This window comes from Hibiscus syriacus, unplaced genomic scaffold (genome assembly GCF_006381635.1).
Source record: "Hibiscus syriacus cultivar Baekdansim isolate YM2019G1 unplaced genomic scaffold, ASM638163v2 tig00110469_pilon, whole genome shotgun sequence".
NCBI lineage: Eukaryota > Viridiplantae > Streptophyta > Magnoliopsida > Malvales > Malvaceae > Hibiscus > Hibiscus syriacus.
Window position 1 is genome coordinate 1,624,346 of NW_024062751.1, and position 17,069 is coordinate 1,641,414.

Below are 17,069 nucleotides of genomic sequence, written 5' to 3' on the forward strand. Positions count from 1 at the left end.
TAATTTTTTATTAAGTTAATGTGATTATAAAGTAGTCACTACAACAAAACTGTACATTTGCGGTGTTTTTTTTTTACCTATAGCGGCGTTTTTAAGCGCCGCAAAAAACACCTGTGGCGCTATGACAAACGCCGCAAAAAGCGCCACTGCAAATAGCGTCGCTAAAGTTCGCGGCGTTTGGTAACAAAAAACGCCGCAATAGGTAACGATATATAGCGGCGTTGGACAAACGCCGCAATAGGTGTTGATATTTGGCGGTATTTTTCCAACAAACGCCGCAATAGGTGTTGAGATTTAGCGGCGTTTTTCCCACAAACGCCGCAATAGGTGTTGAGATTTAGCGGCGTTTTTTCCACAAACGCCGCAATAGGTGTTGAGATTTAGCGGCGTTTTTTCCACAAACGCCGCAATAGGTCTTGAGATTTAGCGGTGTTTTTCCCACAAACACCGCAAAAGATCTGATATATAGCGGCGTTTTTTAGGACAAACGCCGCAAAATGTCATATCTATAGCGGCGTTTTAAGATACAAACACCGCTAATTACCTCTCTATAGCTGAAAAAATTGATTTTGCAAATTAAAACTAATTTGTCAAATGTTGTTTTCTACTCTTTTATTACCCAAATTTAACCTGTAGTATTTTCCAATAAACTTGACATCCATAACAACAAACTTAAAATCCATAACAAGAAAAATGAAATCCATAATAATAAATCAAAGTTTACATTAACGTAAAATATAATGTAGTTCAACATTATTAACTATAATAAACAATAATATCTAAGATATTTTGTTTCTAATCTTACACATTCTTCAAAACTCTTCGTCACAATGAGGCGCTTAAATTCAAAGAGATAAATCCAGTTTATATGGGAAAACAATGATGCAGAGCTAGTATCGTCCTGTCATTTCTTGCACAGATATTTTGCTTCATGAGGTCTTACTCCAATTGGCATGCCACTTGAAAAGGCCCCATCCATGGCAATGCAAACCCGATCTCTAGGTATTGACATTAAAACGAAGCATGTTCCCTCATTGCTTGATTCTTCTGAATTCCTTAAAACGAAGAATTATACCATTACTTCAAACCCATAAGACTGTACATATACAGAAAACAAAGAGATAACAAAGAAAATATATTATATCTGAGTTTGAGCTTCGCAACTCCTAGAAAAGTATCAAATTATTAGAGTGAAGCTTTCAAAGAAAAACATGGACCATAAAACTTTCGAGAGTTTGGTTATATTTTCTTCTTTCATTGCCAATGAAAGCTTGACCTCAGTACGGTATAATATAGATAAAAATAAAAAAATAAAAAGAATAATATATTCAAGGACTTACCTGTATTTGTTACTAGCATGTTTATTGGCCACGAGTTTAAAGCTTGAATAAATCATCTTACTATAACACTTCACCATGAAGTTGTTTTGATATAAACAAAAAAAATCTCTTTTAAGTATTTGCACCAAAAGCTACTCATTGCTTATACTGAATTTCTTCTCCAATTGAAGTAATTGGAAGGCTAGTAACAATCAAGGACCATGAACTCTTAAATTGGTAATTTGAAATAAAAAATTTATAAATAGAATGTGAGATTTATATTCTAGTCCAAATGAAGGTACAAATACACTACTTGAAGATTAAGACCCTTTAGTTAGATGGATCACTTGACAATTATGCGTCCAAACTTGAACCTAAATTGTAGGCACTTTACCTGTGATAAATCTAATTTTGAATAGAATTTCAGGAACTGAGCTTGCAAATGCACTACTTGTACAGAATTAAAGAAATTGAAATATCAATTGCTTTAATGTTAAATTTGTGGACCTTGGATTTCAAAGTAATCATTACTTCAATAAACCCCAATTCTGTAGACATCATAAAATTTTCAACGACAATTTTATTCACTCGGCTAAAATGTAAGAAAGCATCTCAATTTCACAGTTCACTGCACCATCACCTAGGAACAGATAAGTGATTTCAATAATCTATTGGGGGGAAAAAGCAACACACATTCCAGAAAATAACAATAATCTACCTCCAGAGTATTTGAGAGTAAGGAGTCAACAAGAATCTCAGAATTTATTATGATATAATTTTCATTTATAGGAAATAATGATGAGTCATAAGTAGCATGTCAACAGAGCCTCAGAAAGTAATTAAACCTTAAACATACCAGCACACTGATGGAATGTTTTTTACAGAGTGTCAAAATTTGCAAAGTTGATAAAAGGGATTAAGTTAAGACACAAAGTGCCCTAGTGGAACTACATAGTTTCTCTTTTTCATATTAGGATAAAATTAAACATGATATGAGAATGTGCAGATATCCTCACAAAAACTAAAGAAACTTATAGCAAATGATATGCTGACAATGATAACCATGACATTAAAACTGACATTCTACAAATATTAATGAAAAGCATATGCAATACATCTATTAATTACTTGAATCGAAAAAACCAGCAGTAATGACTTTAAAAATTTTGGGCATGGCTGGTGTAGCACACTAACCGAAAGAATCCATGCACATCCTCTGCTAGTTCCTCCATACGATAATAAAACTCACTTATATGTGTCCACGGATCAGTTACAACCATGCAAGGACATCCCATAGATGATGCAGATGGCTACCTCAAAGCTACTGAACATAAATTCGGTTCATTTGCAATGATACTTCAATGGAAACGATCATACACCAAGTAACTCGACAGTAAAAGGAAGGCAACTAAAACAAATTCCATTACATTGAAATTCAACTGAAATATCATAAATGAATTCCAAAGCGACTGAACTCACTAAAGATAGCTATTAACATAAATAAAAACAAGAAGTGTACCAGAAAGCGAGAGCTCGTGCGACACCAGCAGAACGACCTTCGACTTCATGAAATTGAGCGGACTCGGCTTCGCAGAAGCGATCTGCGGAGTTCGTTTCTCGGCGCCTTGAATGACATGCCGAGTAGAGTCTATACCATCAACAGCAGCAGAAACGTTCCGATCACACGAATCGAAGCCGGCTCTCATGAAGAAGGCAATAACCGTTGAAACAGAAAGCATTAGGAGAAGAGCCAAAAGCCATCGGTTCTGTAAGTGGTGGTGGCCCCATCCAACGGCGGCGTGGTTCGCCATCGTCTTCTTCTCTTCGGTCTAGGGTTGAGATTAGACAGTGAGAGATTGGGTAATGCTACGTTTGGCATATGAGGGGTTTGTTTGTTGGCAAAATCGAGCAGCTGAAGGTGTACATTTGGCAGTGTATGATGGAACACTTGGAAGAAGATTTTTGGCTTTGGATTTCAGTAAACGGCGGGATTGAAAAATGCTTGAAAGGGAAAAAAAATGAAAAAAAGGTTAGAAGGCGCGATACTTAAAATTTGTAAACTTGCGGCGTTTGTAAACACAAACGCCACTATAATACAAGTGTATAACGGCGTTTGAATAAAAACGCCACTAAAGTACGAGTCTTTAGCGGCGTTTGTATAAAAATGTCAATAAAGTACAGTCTTTAGCGGCGTTTGTATAAAAATGCCACTAAATTACGAGTCTTTAGCGACGTTTGTAAACACAAACGCCACTATAATACAAGTGTATAACGGTGTTTGAATAAAAATGCCACTAAAGTACGCGTCTTTAGCGGAGTTTGTATAAAAACGCCACTAAAGTATGAGTATTTAGCGGCGTTTGTATAAAAACAAATGCCACTATAGTACATGTGTATAACGACGTTTGTATAAAAACGCCACTAAAGTACAATTCTATAGCGGCGTTTGTATAAAAATGCCACTAAATTACGAGTCTTTAGCGGTGTTTGTATAAAAACGCCACTAAAGTACTACTCTTTTGCGGCGTTTGTTGAAAAAACGCCACTATCGATGAACCTATTGCGGCGTTTTTATAAAAACGCTGCTAAAGTTACATTTTGTGGCGTTTTCTATGTAACCGCCGCTATATGTTTAAAATTAATAGCGTTTACTCTTAAAACGCCGCTAAAAACGCCGTTGTAGAACAATTTTGCTGTAGTGAGTATTTGTTCTAAATACTCTCAACCATTTGACAATGACGTTTAATCATCGAACTCATAACCTCTAAGAATATCAACAACCATTAAGGTAAGTTGGTTCGTGCATAAATATATATTAATGAGATTTGAAAAAAAAATAAACATATTAATGAAGTCATATAAATTGTTTTAAAAAATCAGAAGCCTATTAATATATTTTTCTTTAATTTTCGAGGGCCATGCCCCCTCCAGTCTTGCTTATGTTTTCCGTTGGTACTGTCCATCTTCTTCCCAAGAAAGAAAACGCTAGCAACTCACTCTTACCTTGACTTCCCTTTCCTTCTTTGAGAATTTTCTCTTACTTTCTTTTAGTGGTATGTGATGATTATAAGGTAGTATGTATTCGAAAAACTTTTAAACTTTTTAATAATGAAAGTTCATACATCCTTCCAAATGTTGCGTTTGAACATAGGAGCTTGAGGAATAATATCCCTTTAACCACTATCGCCGCTTGATCCGTGCCTCTTAGTTAAACATCGGAGTAGGTGCTTCATTTTGCAGATCTTTCTTGCTCTTTCTCTCTGTTTTATATCAACCTCATGGCCTCCATAAACCCTAATTTCTTTGTGGCAGAACAAGATGACTAGAGGATGACCTTTCATCTTGCTGCATTCTTCTATGTGAATCAATACAGCAATTAGTAAGAACTTGAAGTGATATTAGAACCTAAGTTTGTTGTGTTATTTGCAACACCTTATGAATTCAATTATCTATGTGAATCATTGATGTCTCTGATTAATTTATTCGTTTAATGATATGAACAATGATTAATGTTAGGGAGTCGAATAAGATCACAAGAATGATATAACTTTCTTATCAAATATTCAACACCTTGCCTTCTCAAAATCTCCAACTTCAAACCTTGGTTAAGTTAGAACAAGACTTGAGAGTTAAACTTTAATTTAATATAATTGATTTGTCATGATCATATTTTAGAAAATACGAATGGAAAAATGGAATTTTAAATATGTTTATATATAAAATGAAACGTGACCACACCTTCCTTGGCCTTTCCTCCTCCCCATTCACCTTTTCCATGGCTATAAATATAAACCCCGATAACGCTTCATAGATCGTGGGATTAAGAGTAAAGAGCTAGAGTTCCACTTTGCTAACAACACTCACTCTTTCTTTTAGAGAGATCGAGAGACAGAGATATTACACAGCATATATATATACACACATACATACATACATCATCATGGCTCTTCACCTCTCTTGGGTTTTCATTTTCGGCATTTTAGGCAACGCTGTTTCATTCATGGTCTCCTTGGCTCCACTGTGAGTTTTCTTCTCAAACTCTCTATTTTTACTATTGTTTTGGTGAGAATTTGTGTTATTAAAGGAGGATTATTAACCCATTAATATTTCAAGGCCTGCATTTTACCAAATATACAAGAAGAAAACATCCGAAGGTTTCCAGTCGATTCCATACGTCGTTTCGCTCTTCAGCGCCATGCTTTGGATTTACTATGCAGTTCTTAAGAAGAATGCTATGTTCGTCATCACCATCAACGTTTTCTGTGTTTTCATTCAAACTTTTTACATCGTTACTTACTTTTATTATGGCCCCAAGAAGGAAAGGGTAACATCTCTTCATCCATATCTACTAATTCAACATATACATATACGTGTGTGTATATCAATGAAATGATTCAAACATGTCGAAATACGGGAATTGCAGATTGTGACAGTGAAGCTTATGCTTCTCTTCAATGTTTTGGGATTCGGAGTTGTGTTTCTCTCAACTTTCTTCCTACCAAACCCTTCCATCCGCCTCCTAGTTTTGGGTTACATTTGCATGGCATTCTCTTTGGCAGTGTTCGCGGCACCTCTAGCCATTGTGGTGAGGATCACTTATAACATTTTACGTGTTATCATATGATTTACGATAATATACGGAACGCAACTTAATTTTCATCCCTTTTATTGCAGAGAAAAGTGATTAAAACGAAGAGCGTGGAGTACATGCCGTTTACTTTATCAGTGTTCCTCACCTTAGGAGCTGTTATGTGGTTCTTCTATGGTCTTTTCTTGAAAGACATGAACATTGCTGTATGTTATCTCATTTGGGGAAATCAATTTATTTAGACCTTATTTCTTTTTGTTCTTCTTACTTTTATTGATGGTCGAATTCGAAATATTTTGAATCAACAGGTTCCAAATATTCTGGGGTTCATCTTTGGCGTTCTTCAAATGATACTCTACGCAGTTTACAAAAACCACCCCAAGAAAACGGTGGAAGAATCTGATCCAAAACTTCAATTATCCGACCACCCGATCATCGTCGATGCCACCAAGCTCGGCTTAAACGCCTGCTCGGATGTATCGAACAACAATGGAAGGGATGATGCTTTCAACAAAGTTTAAAAAAAAAAGCAATTGCATATTGTGGGTGCTATGAAAAGCAGTTTCCACTTGGAGATATATTAAGCTTACGTGTTTACTTCGATATTGCATGGGAAAATATGCGATGAAGTTAACCCATGCAATTAGTTTACTTCCAGTCAACATCATGAAATCCTTGTCTCTCCATTTCTCTCTCTCTCTCTCTCTCTCTCATCTGAGATGTATTCTGCAATTAGTCTCATGTCTACTGTTTTATTAATGAAACGTTTATCTTTTATAATTATTGTCTTTCTGCAATTGATTTCTTTTTCCAATTGGACATTCACTTTTTCCAGAAACAATTTAAATATTACAGATAAAGTTAAAAATATTTAAAAAAACATTAATATTGTTTTTAAATTTTTTTAATTTTAAATTAAAGTACATTAATTATTCAATTCACATGTTTAAACTGAAACAATCCCATCTTTCTATTTCTTCTTTTTCTTTATAAAAAAAATGAACTCGCTTTAAGCCTTTTGCCTTAGGCCACTTGGTATCCTTTAAGTTAGCCAAAACACAAAAAAGAAGACTTTAATTTAGTGTTTTTTTGGTCACTGATTTATTTTATTGTTAGCCACTTGTTATCATTTAAAAAAGTCCTTTAAAAATATAATTTAATTTTAATTATTAATTTTCTCATTTTATATTAAAATAAATGAATAAATAAATTCTCCGTTAAAAAAGTCTCACCTTTTAAATATTTTTCCTTCAATAAATCTTTGTTTTTTAAATTTGTTAATGAATGAATGAGTAAAATGGAATAAATTGATAATATTACTGACAAAAACATGACTTATCAAAAACTTCTTACTCAAAGTTGAGGTAAAATAATTTGCCCTTTTCTTAAATTCGGTAAACGACAACGTATTACTATTTTAAAGAAAACTTGATCAGCGAAACCACGAGAGAAACGACATCGTTTTGATGGTGGGTTGGCTTTGGGGGCATCAGTAGATGGCAAGACTTATTTGTCTTCTTCAGGTCACCAAGCTCACAAATTCTTTTAAAAAAAAAGAGGGAAAAAACAAAATAAATCTCAACAAGGCGCTTCAAGAAATCAACTACCACAAATAATTCAGGTTGGAATTTTACTCCTTTTATTTCTGGGTCTTATTCTAATCATAATTTTAGTTCAATTTTCATTTTGGTTTTAATTGTTGAAAATTAGGCGGCGGAATGTTACGGGATTTGATTCGATGAGTTAGAGAGGGTGTTGACTGGTGAGCCGATTTGTGAGAATAATTGCAACGCGTGGAAGCAGGTGGTTGGTGGGTAGGCGGCAACCGCGAAGGAGGGGAAGCGAGCAGAGATGCCGGAGGAGGAGTTGGTGGATATAAAGTTCAGGCTTTATGACGGATCGGATATCGGGCCGTTTCGGTACACTGCCACATCCACGGTGGATATGCTTAAGCAAAGAATTGTCTCTGATTGGCCCAAAGGTTTTCCATCAACAATTCTCCTTGTTTCATTTCTTTTTCTAGTTGCTTATGAAGTTTTTGTTGTTGGATTTGTGTTTAGTAATTGAAGTTTGCATGTTTTGTGGATTTCTAGGCACATTTCTGTTAAATTTAGAAGAAATGGTTTGCTAGATGGTATATATTAATATTGAAGAGGTGATCAGTTCGGAGTGTGCACTTGATTATTGTAAAAACAAATGAAGTAAGCTGTAGGGTTAGCAGTAGAATGCAATAAAAAGGGAATATTTATAGCACAAGGTGATAGCAGATTTCTATGGTGATACCAAAGGGAATATGCACTTTGCTGCAAAATGGTAAAATGGTGTCTTTAGATTTGTAAAGTAGCTACAAACTTTGTTACCTGAATTTGTTTTCACTAAAGCATTCCTGTCAGACAAAATTGGATCTAGGTATTGCAATATGATTCTGAGTAATTGAAATTAGATTTAAAAAGACTTGAGTCTGAGAATACTCATGCCAGCTTTCACCATTGAGTTTGGATAACAGAGGCTACCAATGGCCCAAGAAAGGGTAGAGATCCTCTTATATATATGTTGTACTTGTACCTGTAACCTGCTTGGATGATGCATGTATTGCTTGTGAACAGTGTGGAAATGATTAATAGGAATTGTGAATGTCATTATGACTGTATATTAAGAGAGAAGGCCAAACTTGGCTTTTCCGTGGATACGTGTTTTTATCATGAACTGTTGGATTATTATTGGAGTATGCCATGGATGCTATTGACTCTTGTTTTTTTTTTTAAGTAAATGGATTGCTAAAGGAATGAGTCACGATTTTATTTCAAGTATTGTGAAATAACATCAAAGAGTGCATTGCCTTTTGCTCCATTGTCTTGGGGCCTACATCTATTAACAATCTTCAGAATTTTTTCCCGTAAGACCCAGAAAGCATAAAGGTTAATAGTTTGAAGCATTCTGTTTTAAATCTTCCTAAATCCCGTGTCTGTCCTTAGGTAAGGCAATTGTTCCAAAGGCAGTGAATGAAGTCAAACTGATAAGCTCTGGTAAAATTTTGGAGAACGACAAGACTGTTGGTCAATGTAAAGTACCCTTTGGTGATGCTGCTGGTGGGGTTACCATTATGCATGTTGTAGTTCAGCCTTCACTTGCAAAAACTAAAGCAGGTATTGTTGTCTTTATCTTCATGTATAACTTTTCTCTTTCAAGTATAAAAACATTTTTTCCTTTTTGGTTATTAAGATTAGTTTTCTTACTAAAGTTGACATCAGGATATTCCTGTTAATTTGATTTTAACTTAATTAGGAGTGATACAACGAGCCAAAACTTCTAATTGCTTGATTGGTAGCCAATGTTCAGATGTATAATTGATGATTGATGTTGTCTTTCTGATGGATATGATATATGTATTCCAATTTGGAGGTGAAGGATTTTCTCAATTTCAAAAATTAATCATTTTTTACATGCATTTTGGGAGAAAAATGTGGAAAGTGAGAACTGATGTTTAAACTTCATTGTTGATCATTGATGAGCATGCTGCTCGAGTTACGATGAGCCTACTAGAGGCCATCTTTTCCTTCTCCATTCATTCTTTACTAAGAGATGGTCCTAGCCATTTTCTTGCATCTTTCTACATTTCCTCCGACATTGATAAGATCCATTGGACTCCAGAAGGTATTTGCCTCAGGATTGCTTCGTCTTTAAAGTCAGTTACCTGTGATTCACTGACACCGTTTGATAATAAAAATATACCCTTTTTTTTCTTACAACATTAATTATAACTTTTTATAAGAGGTAGCTGTCTAAGTAACATTGAGACGATAATCTGTATTTTCATAAAACTTAACGTATCACTTTACCCAAATGTGCTTGATTTTCTGCCTGAACAGAAAAAAAGGTTGATGATTCACCCAGAAAGATTGTATGCTCCTGTTCCATTTTATGAAACCAAACACGTGTAGAGTTGGAAATTCTGGTAAGAATGTTTAAGAACGTAAAACATTGTCTTTGAGATCTGGTGTGTGTGTGCGTTGCAAAGCCTATGTGTTCAAGCTCTTGAAGGAGTGATGAAGATGTGCGTTTTTATTTACTTGAGTTCCATTTATGATTGTTTCTAAATAATAGCATGAATCATTTGTAAAGTTGTATAGACTACTCCATGTAAAACACAATATGCACACCGAATTGTAAGGAGAAAAGCTTTTGTATAAATGCTCTCAGTTACTAATATTATCTGTTTAAATGCTATATGTATCTTTGGGTGTGTTGGTTTTTGTGTCGAATATGAGTATTCTGTTTTCAATCTATTTGGAATGTCATACTCTCCATAGCAACATTTGAACTAACACTTTAAAACCCCATAGTTATTTCAATATTACCATCTTAGTGAAAAGCGATGAGGAGTATCCAATTAGTTCATGCAATCGTTTCTTCTAATAGCCACAGGTTAAAAGATTCGAATTTTAACATTTCTAGTCCTCCAATAGGTCAAAAGTTTCGAATTCCAACATTTTTAATCCTTTCTTGTCCGATCTAACATGTTCAGATTCCAACAGTCCTATCCCCTTCTTGTTTCATCCAATCCAACATGTTAAACATTTCTAATTCCTTCTTGTTTCATCCAATATATTATAGATTCCATTATCTGAGCCAATAATTTTATAACTAAAAAAATAAGTATCAATTATAGAATGAACGTGGTATAATTATATCTACTTGAAAAATCCTTCGTTTTTAGTTCTGGTTTATGTACATAATATTGTCATTGAATTGTAAGAGACAAATTGAGTGGTAGACTCACGCTCGAACTTTTGACCCAAAAATTCAATTTATTCAAAATGTTTGGTTTTCTTTCACTTGTCCAAAAATACTCCTTCCTTCCTATTCTGCAGTGTACTTATTTAATTATAAAGAAACCTTCATCCACTTTTTACCATCAATCGTCCTCTGAATCACAATCACATCTTCAACTTCTCGCAATATAAGCTACAAATAGACTAAAATATTCCTCAATTCCCATATGACACATTTACAACATCCCTCAAATCAAACTCATGTTCCACCATCTTCCCACAAGTCCGATCAACGACGGCTTTCCAACCGTATCTTCGACATCAAGAAACATTCACAAGACAAAAACTTCACGGTATCACATCAAGTCTTATTAGTCAAACGAATCTCCCCCAACAGAGGACACAAACCAGTAAATGAAACCAATAGGATGATATGCATTAAGTGTTTGCTTTTACGATATGATTACTAAGAACACACCACACTAGAGACTGAAAGAGGGTAAGAGAAGGTATTAGCATATTGAAACTCGAGAACCCCACCACTGATCAAGGGCTTGCCGTCGTTAACAAGGCAGTCATTGTAGCTCAGGCGCTTGAATACAGTCGGGTTGACGAGACGAGCCGAGCTGAACCAGCCGCAGGTTAAGTGAATCCCAGAGATATTGCAGCCCGTGGCACAAATGTTGAGTATTTCGACCGTGTAGGTAGGAATGCCACTCGGTAGAGGGGCAGTAGATCCCTGGTTTATCTTTATGTCAGCTTTGCTACACTTCTCTCCCCGTATCCGGTTCGGTTCCGCCCTTACTGCACCTGCAGCAAGAAAAAGGAATCAATTTCGAACCTATACTTAAAAAAATAAAATTTCTGATAGTAAAAGTTCAGAGCTATCATCAATGAACAAAACAAATGTAATGTGAAAACTGAAAACCTCACCAGAAAGCACTTAGCCAATAAGGGAAAACTCTACAGACAAAATACACTTTTTAATAGGATGACTCACAGGAATTGTAGGGAAAAGGAACGGACAAATCATAACCCCAAAAGGCCTGCTATAAAGTAGGGACATTATCTGCAAATTGCTTTTAAGGCTTTAACCTTTTTATCCATCTCTTTTTATATTCTGAAAATGATAAATTCAAACAAAGCTTTGAGTTGACACTAAAAACACCGCCTTGCTCTCTAAATATACCACAGATTCTATTTGATTAACAAAAATATACATTTTTAGTCCATAGGCTAGCATAAAAAGATGGTGCTAAACTGTGAACTAGGTGGGCTAAACTCTAGAGCCATTAGCTTTTCATTTATGAAAAGGAAAAAAATCGATGGGATATTATGCCCATCTCAAAGATACTATATCAACAGTGACTGAATCATCGATATTCAATGCCAAGATGAACCATTCTTAACAGTGCACTTTTGCTTCAATCATAAGGAAAAAAGCCAACAAAAAAAAGGAAATACAACGGACGTGTGCGCCTCTGACATTTTTGAACCGTACGTATTAGTATTTGTTTCCACGAAATTTTAGCCTCATTATCCCTGAAGAAGCCCCACATTCGAAAACAACAAAAACCCAGTTTTTTCTCCTGGCATTTTATGATGAAGAAAAAACAAAAGTTGGGTACTTCTAGTTTTTTGTTTTACTTACGCAGAAGCTTGCGATGTGGGGTGAAAAGGGTGTTGATGTTCCTTTGATTGAGCCTTACCCTCAATAGCTTCAAACCAAATGATCCATTGATGCTTTTACCCTGACCTAAAACAAAATCCCAGAAATAAATAGCAAATGAAGGGAATTTGTTAAAAGAACCATTTTATACTAAAACAATAATAAAGAGAGACAAGACAAAGAACAAGGAATTTGAAAGGAAAATTACACGGAGAACCCCCCATGCATCTGAAAGAGGTGTCATCGTCCACTTCGATAAAAAGGAAGCAGATATATATTAAATTAATGGAGCAAAAAATAGTAGCTATGCATGTAAGTAAATAACGCACCTGAGAAAAGGGCGCCGAGGAAATAAAATAAAATGGCGAAGGAAAACGAGGTCAGTACCAAAAGGAATCGCCGATTCATCGGAGAAAAAAGGAGAAACACTCTTATCAGATTCTCTTCTCGAAAAAAAGAACCCCGAGTTCGTAAAGGTCAAAAAGTATACTCGGAGAGCTGGAAACGGGTAAGTTGAGCCTGAGTCGAGCTCAAAACGCCATTGGGAAAAATCCCAGGAGCAAAGTGTTTTCTTATTTTCGTTTGTTGGGTGTTTAGAAACTGAGAAAATCTGCATAAAAAACAAGAATCAATATATATATATATAAGAACACTGTATATCAACAAAATGAAAAGGGGATGAAAAAACAACCGTGAGGTCAGAAGGGGGAGGCGATTCAGATTCAGACTAGAACCAAAAAGAAAGTGTACAAAAACCGACTAGGTTTCTCGAAAGGTGAAGTGTAGGCACCAAAACATATTAAACAGTGACCTAAGCGACGGCTATTCGTACCAGTTTTGATAACCCATTTTCACTTCAATATTCTCCTTCTCGTTGTTGTTGTCCCCCCCCCCCCCTATTATCTCAAGTAACGAAAGTGTTTCTTCCATGGCGATAAAAGCAACGATTCTTAGAGGAACAAAAAAACGAAAGAAATGTTTGAAATGAAAGGGTAGTTAGTTCAGTTGGACAACCCCATAAAATATACAGTGAAACTGGAACAAAAACAAGCGTAGAAAATTAAATTTCAATAGCTACTACAAAGAGGTGTTGGAATTTACTGAGCAGATGACAGAGCAGATAGTACTACTGTACACCAACAATGCAAACAGCGATGCAAGTACTACTGTACACCAACAATGCAAACAGCGATGCAGACGAGAATCAGGCCAGATAGAATAGAATTGCATTTTTATTTGATGAATTACATAAATGGGTTTGTTCTCCACTTTTTTACCAAGTATATATATATTTGAAGAGAGACAATTTGCAGAAAGAAGATCGTGAAAGACGGAAATGGCAAAGCAATAAAATCCCAGAAAAGTTCATTGCAAGAACCGGTCCAAAACCCAAATTTTAACTACATTTAACCATTGTTTTCTTCGTTTACAGCATTCAATCTAATAAGAAACGAAAGGAAAGCAAAGAGAGGCTCTTCACCTTATGAGAATGAAGCTCAGTATCAGAGGGATGATAAGTGAGGCCAAGGGCCAAACGAAATTGCCTGCAATTTATAGTTTCAGAAAAGGAAAAAGAATCTTTTTGGAATTTTGAAGCGTAATATTAGTTGAAATTTATTATTGTATTTAAATTGTATAGGTTGACGTACTAAAGATGATAAAGTTTGAATTAATTATTTAAATCATATTATATAACAATTCAAAATCTATATATCATAAATATTTTAGGAAAATCATTTTTTTTTTATAGAAGATGGTCACACTGATTATACAAATTATCTCCAAGAATATTTTTCGGTAAGACATTCATCAAGTTTATATTGACTTAGACAAAGTCAACACTCTACACAAAATCTCTTTGACAGATAATTACGCACGTGTCTCGATTCTAGTCCCGCGACATGTGATATGTTAATAAGGATGGCAACGGTGATCCAGCCGAGTCGAAAAATATATATTCTCAATCTGATTTTGATTCAACTCGAATTTTTAGAGGATAAATCTGATCTTATACGATATAAAATAAGGATTTAATTAAATAATAATAATAATACTTTTAAGGAAATTACATTATTATCCACAGATCGGAGTTTTTTCATCCTTCACCGACTCGACCCGACCTCACCCCTTAAAAAACCCAATCCGACTCAAACCAAACCTGAATTTTTTTTAAAAAATCCAACACTATCAGATCAAATCGGGTAAGAACTCACGAATTCAGGTTAAATTGCAATCTTTATATGTTACTCTACAAATGCAATGATCTTATTTTCGGATTTTATCTTTAGAGGAGAGTTTATAAAGGTGTATAAAATTAAAATATTTAAAAATTTAATATTATTATTTTTAAAATATAAAATTTATTTATTTATTTATTTTTCAAATATTATTTCTATAATTTTATTAATAAAAATAATAAGATTAGTTATTGAAAGAAAAATATTATAAATTATATTAATTATTTATTAAAGTAATAGTATTATATTATATTTTAAAAAGCATTACTTAATATATTTTAAATATCTTTATTAAAAATATTATTAGATTATTATATTAATATTATTCATTATTAATAATTTAATAATATTATTTCTATGAAATTAATAAATAATATAAATTTTATTAACAATTTATGATATATTATTAAAATAAAATTTTAATATCTTATATTATTATGATATAATTGACTATTTTATTATAATATTAAAAAAATATAATATTATATTATTAGAAATATTAATAAATATATTTTAAATATTTAATAATTAATATTTTGATTAAAATGATATTAAAATATTTTATTCATATTAAATTCATAAAATAAAGTTAATTTGAGTATTTATTCTTTGAAGTGAAAAGTTCGGAAATGATTTACCGAAAATCAGACTGTAAGTCATTTTCCAGAAAGCACAAAAGAAATTATATTGAACATGAAAATGTTTTACGTAGACCAATCAGTTTTTCTCTAACCAAACTTGAAAATGAGGAAAACATTTTCCGGAAAAATATTTTACGTGAAACAAACAAATCCTAAGTAATTTTTTAAGTTAATAGAGTTAAAAGATTATACTTTATCATTAAAATTATATTTTATTTTTTTGTTTGAATTTAAAAAATTGAACTAACTCAAATTTGTTTATTTGAGTTAGATTTAAAAAAATATTAAATAAATCAAATTAAAACTCTATTAAGAATCTAAATAAATTTAAATTCAAAACACAAAAATCAAAGAACATATTTATAAAAGGACCAAAGAAAAATTAGAAAAAATATAATATAATAAGCTAATATGATTATAAAGTAGTATATGTTCTAAATACTGTCAACCGTTTGAAAATGAATGCTCTATCACCCTTAGTACAGTCACTGGTGCTCGAAACCTGGAACATCTAAAAATAACAAATATTCTTTTAATCACCGAGATAGTTTGGTTCGTACATACTTAAGTGTACTTAAAGTTATGTCTTTTTTTTATGTATAAAGTGATTACAAAGTAGTAGCATCTATTCTAAATACTCGTAATTATTTGACAATTAATGCTCCATCATCCTGCTACGGTTGCTGGTGCTCGAACCTGAAACATATAGGAATAATAAACATGCCTTTAACCACTGAGATAGTTTGATTCGTGCTAAACTTACGTTTTTCCAAATGTTATAATAATATTTATGTCAATTGAGTTAATACTTTATAAAGTTTACTTAATTAAATTTAAAAATAAAAATTCTATTTTACTATCAAATCTATAAAATCATTTTAGGGAAAATAATAAACATACATATTTTATTTTCACCTATTTTTACTTTAGAAAAATAATTTCTCAACTAAACATGCCCTTTTTATTATTTGTTATTTTTGAAAATAACTCTTATTTTGACAATTTGGATATTGTCACGCACCTCCAGCCTTCTCAAGTGATGCACCAGATGTTATATGTTGAGGTTATTTTCTACTGTGTTTTGTTATGCTATCAAAAATACTCTTTTTCCTCATTTAAGCGATTTCTAACGAGGCCTTTGATAGTATCTATTATTCACCCAAAAAAAAATCCTTATTTTCTGAAATCAAATGCACCTACAATTACCATAATTTAAAAAAATTTTGTTTGTATTTTTTAAATCTTAAGTTTCAGTTTGAAGATTATATTATAGGGTAAAGTATACAAATGGTCTCTCGACTATAGAGTATTGTTTTGTTGAGTCTCTTAACTATTAAATGTTACAAAATACCCGTTGACTATAAGGCGTTGCTTTGTTTAATCCCTCAACTATTAAAAGTTATAAAAGGGTTATCGGACTATTCATATATTCAAACTATTCTTTTTTCGTTAAAAAAATGATTACAATCTGAGCTAGAAGCTAACCTATTGATTGAGATATGATAGTTGTTTGAAATTTTGTGATCAGTTTTTATCACATCAAAGTCAATAGGTTAACATCCAGATGAGTCCGCCGTAAATTTTTTAACAAAAAAGGATGAGTTTGGAACATATGAATAGTCGGATGTCCATTTTATAACTTCTAATAGTTGATTGAGTCAACAAAGCAATGCCAAATAGTCAAGGGACAATTTCATAACTTTTAATAGTTAAAGGACTCAACAGAACAACGCCCTATAATCAGGGGACCATTTGTATTCTTTGCCTTTTTTATTAATCACAGACGTGCAAGCAAGGATGAGCAATACATACATATTATGCCCACCTCTAATGGAATTGTTTA

General features: G+C 33.3%; 3 protein-coding genes across 4 annotated transcripts; 2 read left to right on the forward strand and 1 right to left on the reverse strand.

The window, feature by feature from the left end:
* Nucleotides 1-5,144: 5,144 nt before the first annotated feature.
* Nucleotides 5,145-6,594, forward strand: LOC120127642 (bidirectional sugar transporter SWEET10-like). The gene is made up of 5 exons (XM_039145503.1): nt 5,145-5,339; nt 5,433-5,643; nt 5,743-5,904; nt 5,994-6,113; nt 6,216-6,594. The coding sequence occupies exons 1-5, from the start codon at nt 5,260-5,262 to the stop codon at nt 6,426-6,428; spliced, it is 786 nt and encodes a 261-aa protein (XP_039001434.1). The 5' UTR covers nt 5,145-5,259; the 3' UTR covers nt 6,429-6,594.
* An 844-nt stretch (nt 6,595-7,438) lies between these two features.
* On the forward strand, nt 7,439-10,120 carry LOC120127643 (membrane-anchored ubiquitin-fold protein 3-like). Of its 2 annotated transcripts, XM_039145505.1 has the most exons (4): nt 7,439-7,528; nt 7,618-7,888; nt 8,883-9,053; nt 9,777-10,120. In XM_039145505.1, exons 2-4 carry the CDS (start codon nt 7,759-7,761, stop codon nt 9,830-9,832), a joined length of 357 nt encoding a protein of 118 aa, XP_039001436.1. In that variant the 5' UTR covers nt 7,439-7,528; nt 7,618-7,758; the 3' UTR covers nt 9,833-10,120. The 2 variants fall into 2 exon arrangements, with proteins under 2 accessions (XP_039001436.1, XP_039001435.1); XM_039145504.1 differs by having other exon boundaries at nt 7,490-7,888.
* Nucleotides 10,121-11,145: 1,025 nt separating this feature from the next.
* LOC120127604 (TPD1 protein homolog 1-like) lies at nt 11,146-12,860 on the reverse strand. Its single transcript, XM_039145467.1, has 3 exons — nt 12,678-12,860; nt 12,331-12,435; nt 11,146-11,489 (listed from the first exon to the last, which is right to left on the reverse strand). The coding sequence occupies exons 1-3, from the start codon at nt 12,754-12,756 to the stop codon at nt 11,146-11,148; spliced, it is 528 nt and encodes a 175-aa protein (XP_039001398.1). The 5' UTR covers nt 12,757-12,860.
* Between the last annotated feature and the right edge of the window lie 4,209 nt (nt 12,861-17,069).

What these genes read in the sequence shown, in the direction of transcription:
- LOC120127642 (XM_039145503.1), top strand. Translation starts at nt 5,260, where the DNA reads ATGGCTCTTCACCTCTCTTGGGTTTTCATTTTCGGCATTTTAGGCAAC. An exon ending in ATGGTCTCCTTGGCTCCACT is followed by an intron (nt 5,340 to 5,432) that starts GTGAGTTTTCTT and finishes TAATATTTCAAG; the next exon opens with GCCTGCATTTTACCAAATAT. An exon ending in ATGGCCCCAAGAAGGAAAGG is followed by an intron (nt 5,644 to 5,742) that starts GTAACATCTCTT and finishes CGGGAATTGCAG; the next exon opens with ATTGTGACAGTGAAGCTTAT.
- LOC120127643 (XM_039145505.1), top strand. Translation starts at nt 7,759, where the DNA reads ATGCCGGAGGAGGAGTTGGTGGATATAAAGTTCAGGCTTTATGACGGA. An exon ending in TGTCTCTGATTGGCCCAAAG is followed by an intron (nt 7,889 to 8,882) that starts GTTTTCCATCAA and finishes GTCTGTCCTTAG; the next exon opens with GTAAGGCAATTGTTCCAAAG. An exon ending in ACTTGCAAAAACTAAAGCAG is followed by an intron (nt 9,054 to 9,776) that starts GTATTGTTGTCT and finishes CTGCCTGAACAG; the next exon opens with AAAAAAAGGTTGATGATTCA.
- LOC120127604 (XM_039145467.1), bottom strand. Translation starts at nt 12,756, where the DNA reads ATGAATCGGCGATTCCTTTTGGTACTGACCTCGTTTTCCTTCGCCATT. An exon ending in CCTCGGCGCCCTTTTCTCAG is followed by an intron (nt 12,436 to 12,677) that starts GTGCGTTATTTA and finishes ATTTTGTTTTAG; the next exon opens with GTCAGGGTAAAAGCATCAAT. An exon ending in CCCACATCGCAAGCTTCTGC is followed by an intron (nt 11,490 to 12,330) that starts GTAAGTAAAACA and finishes TTCTTGCTGCAG; the next exon opens with GTGCAGTAAGGGCGGAACCG.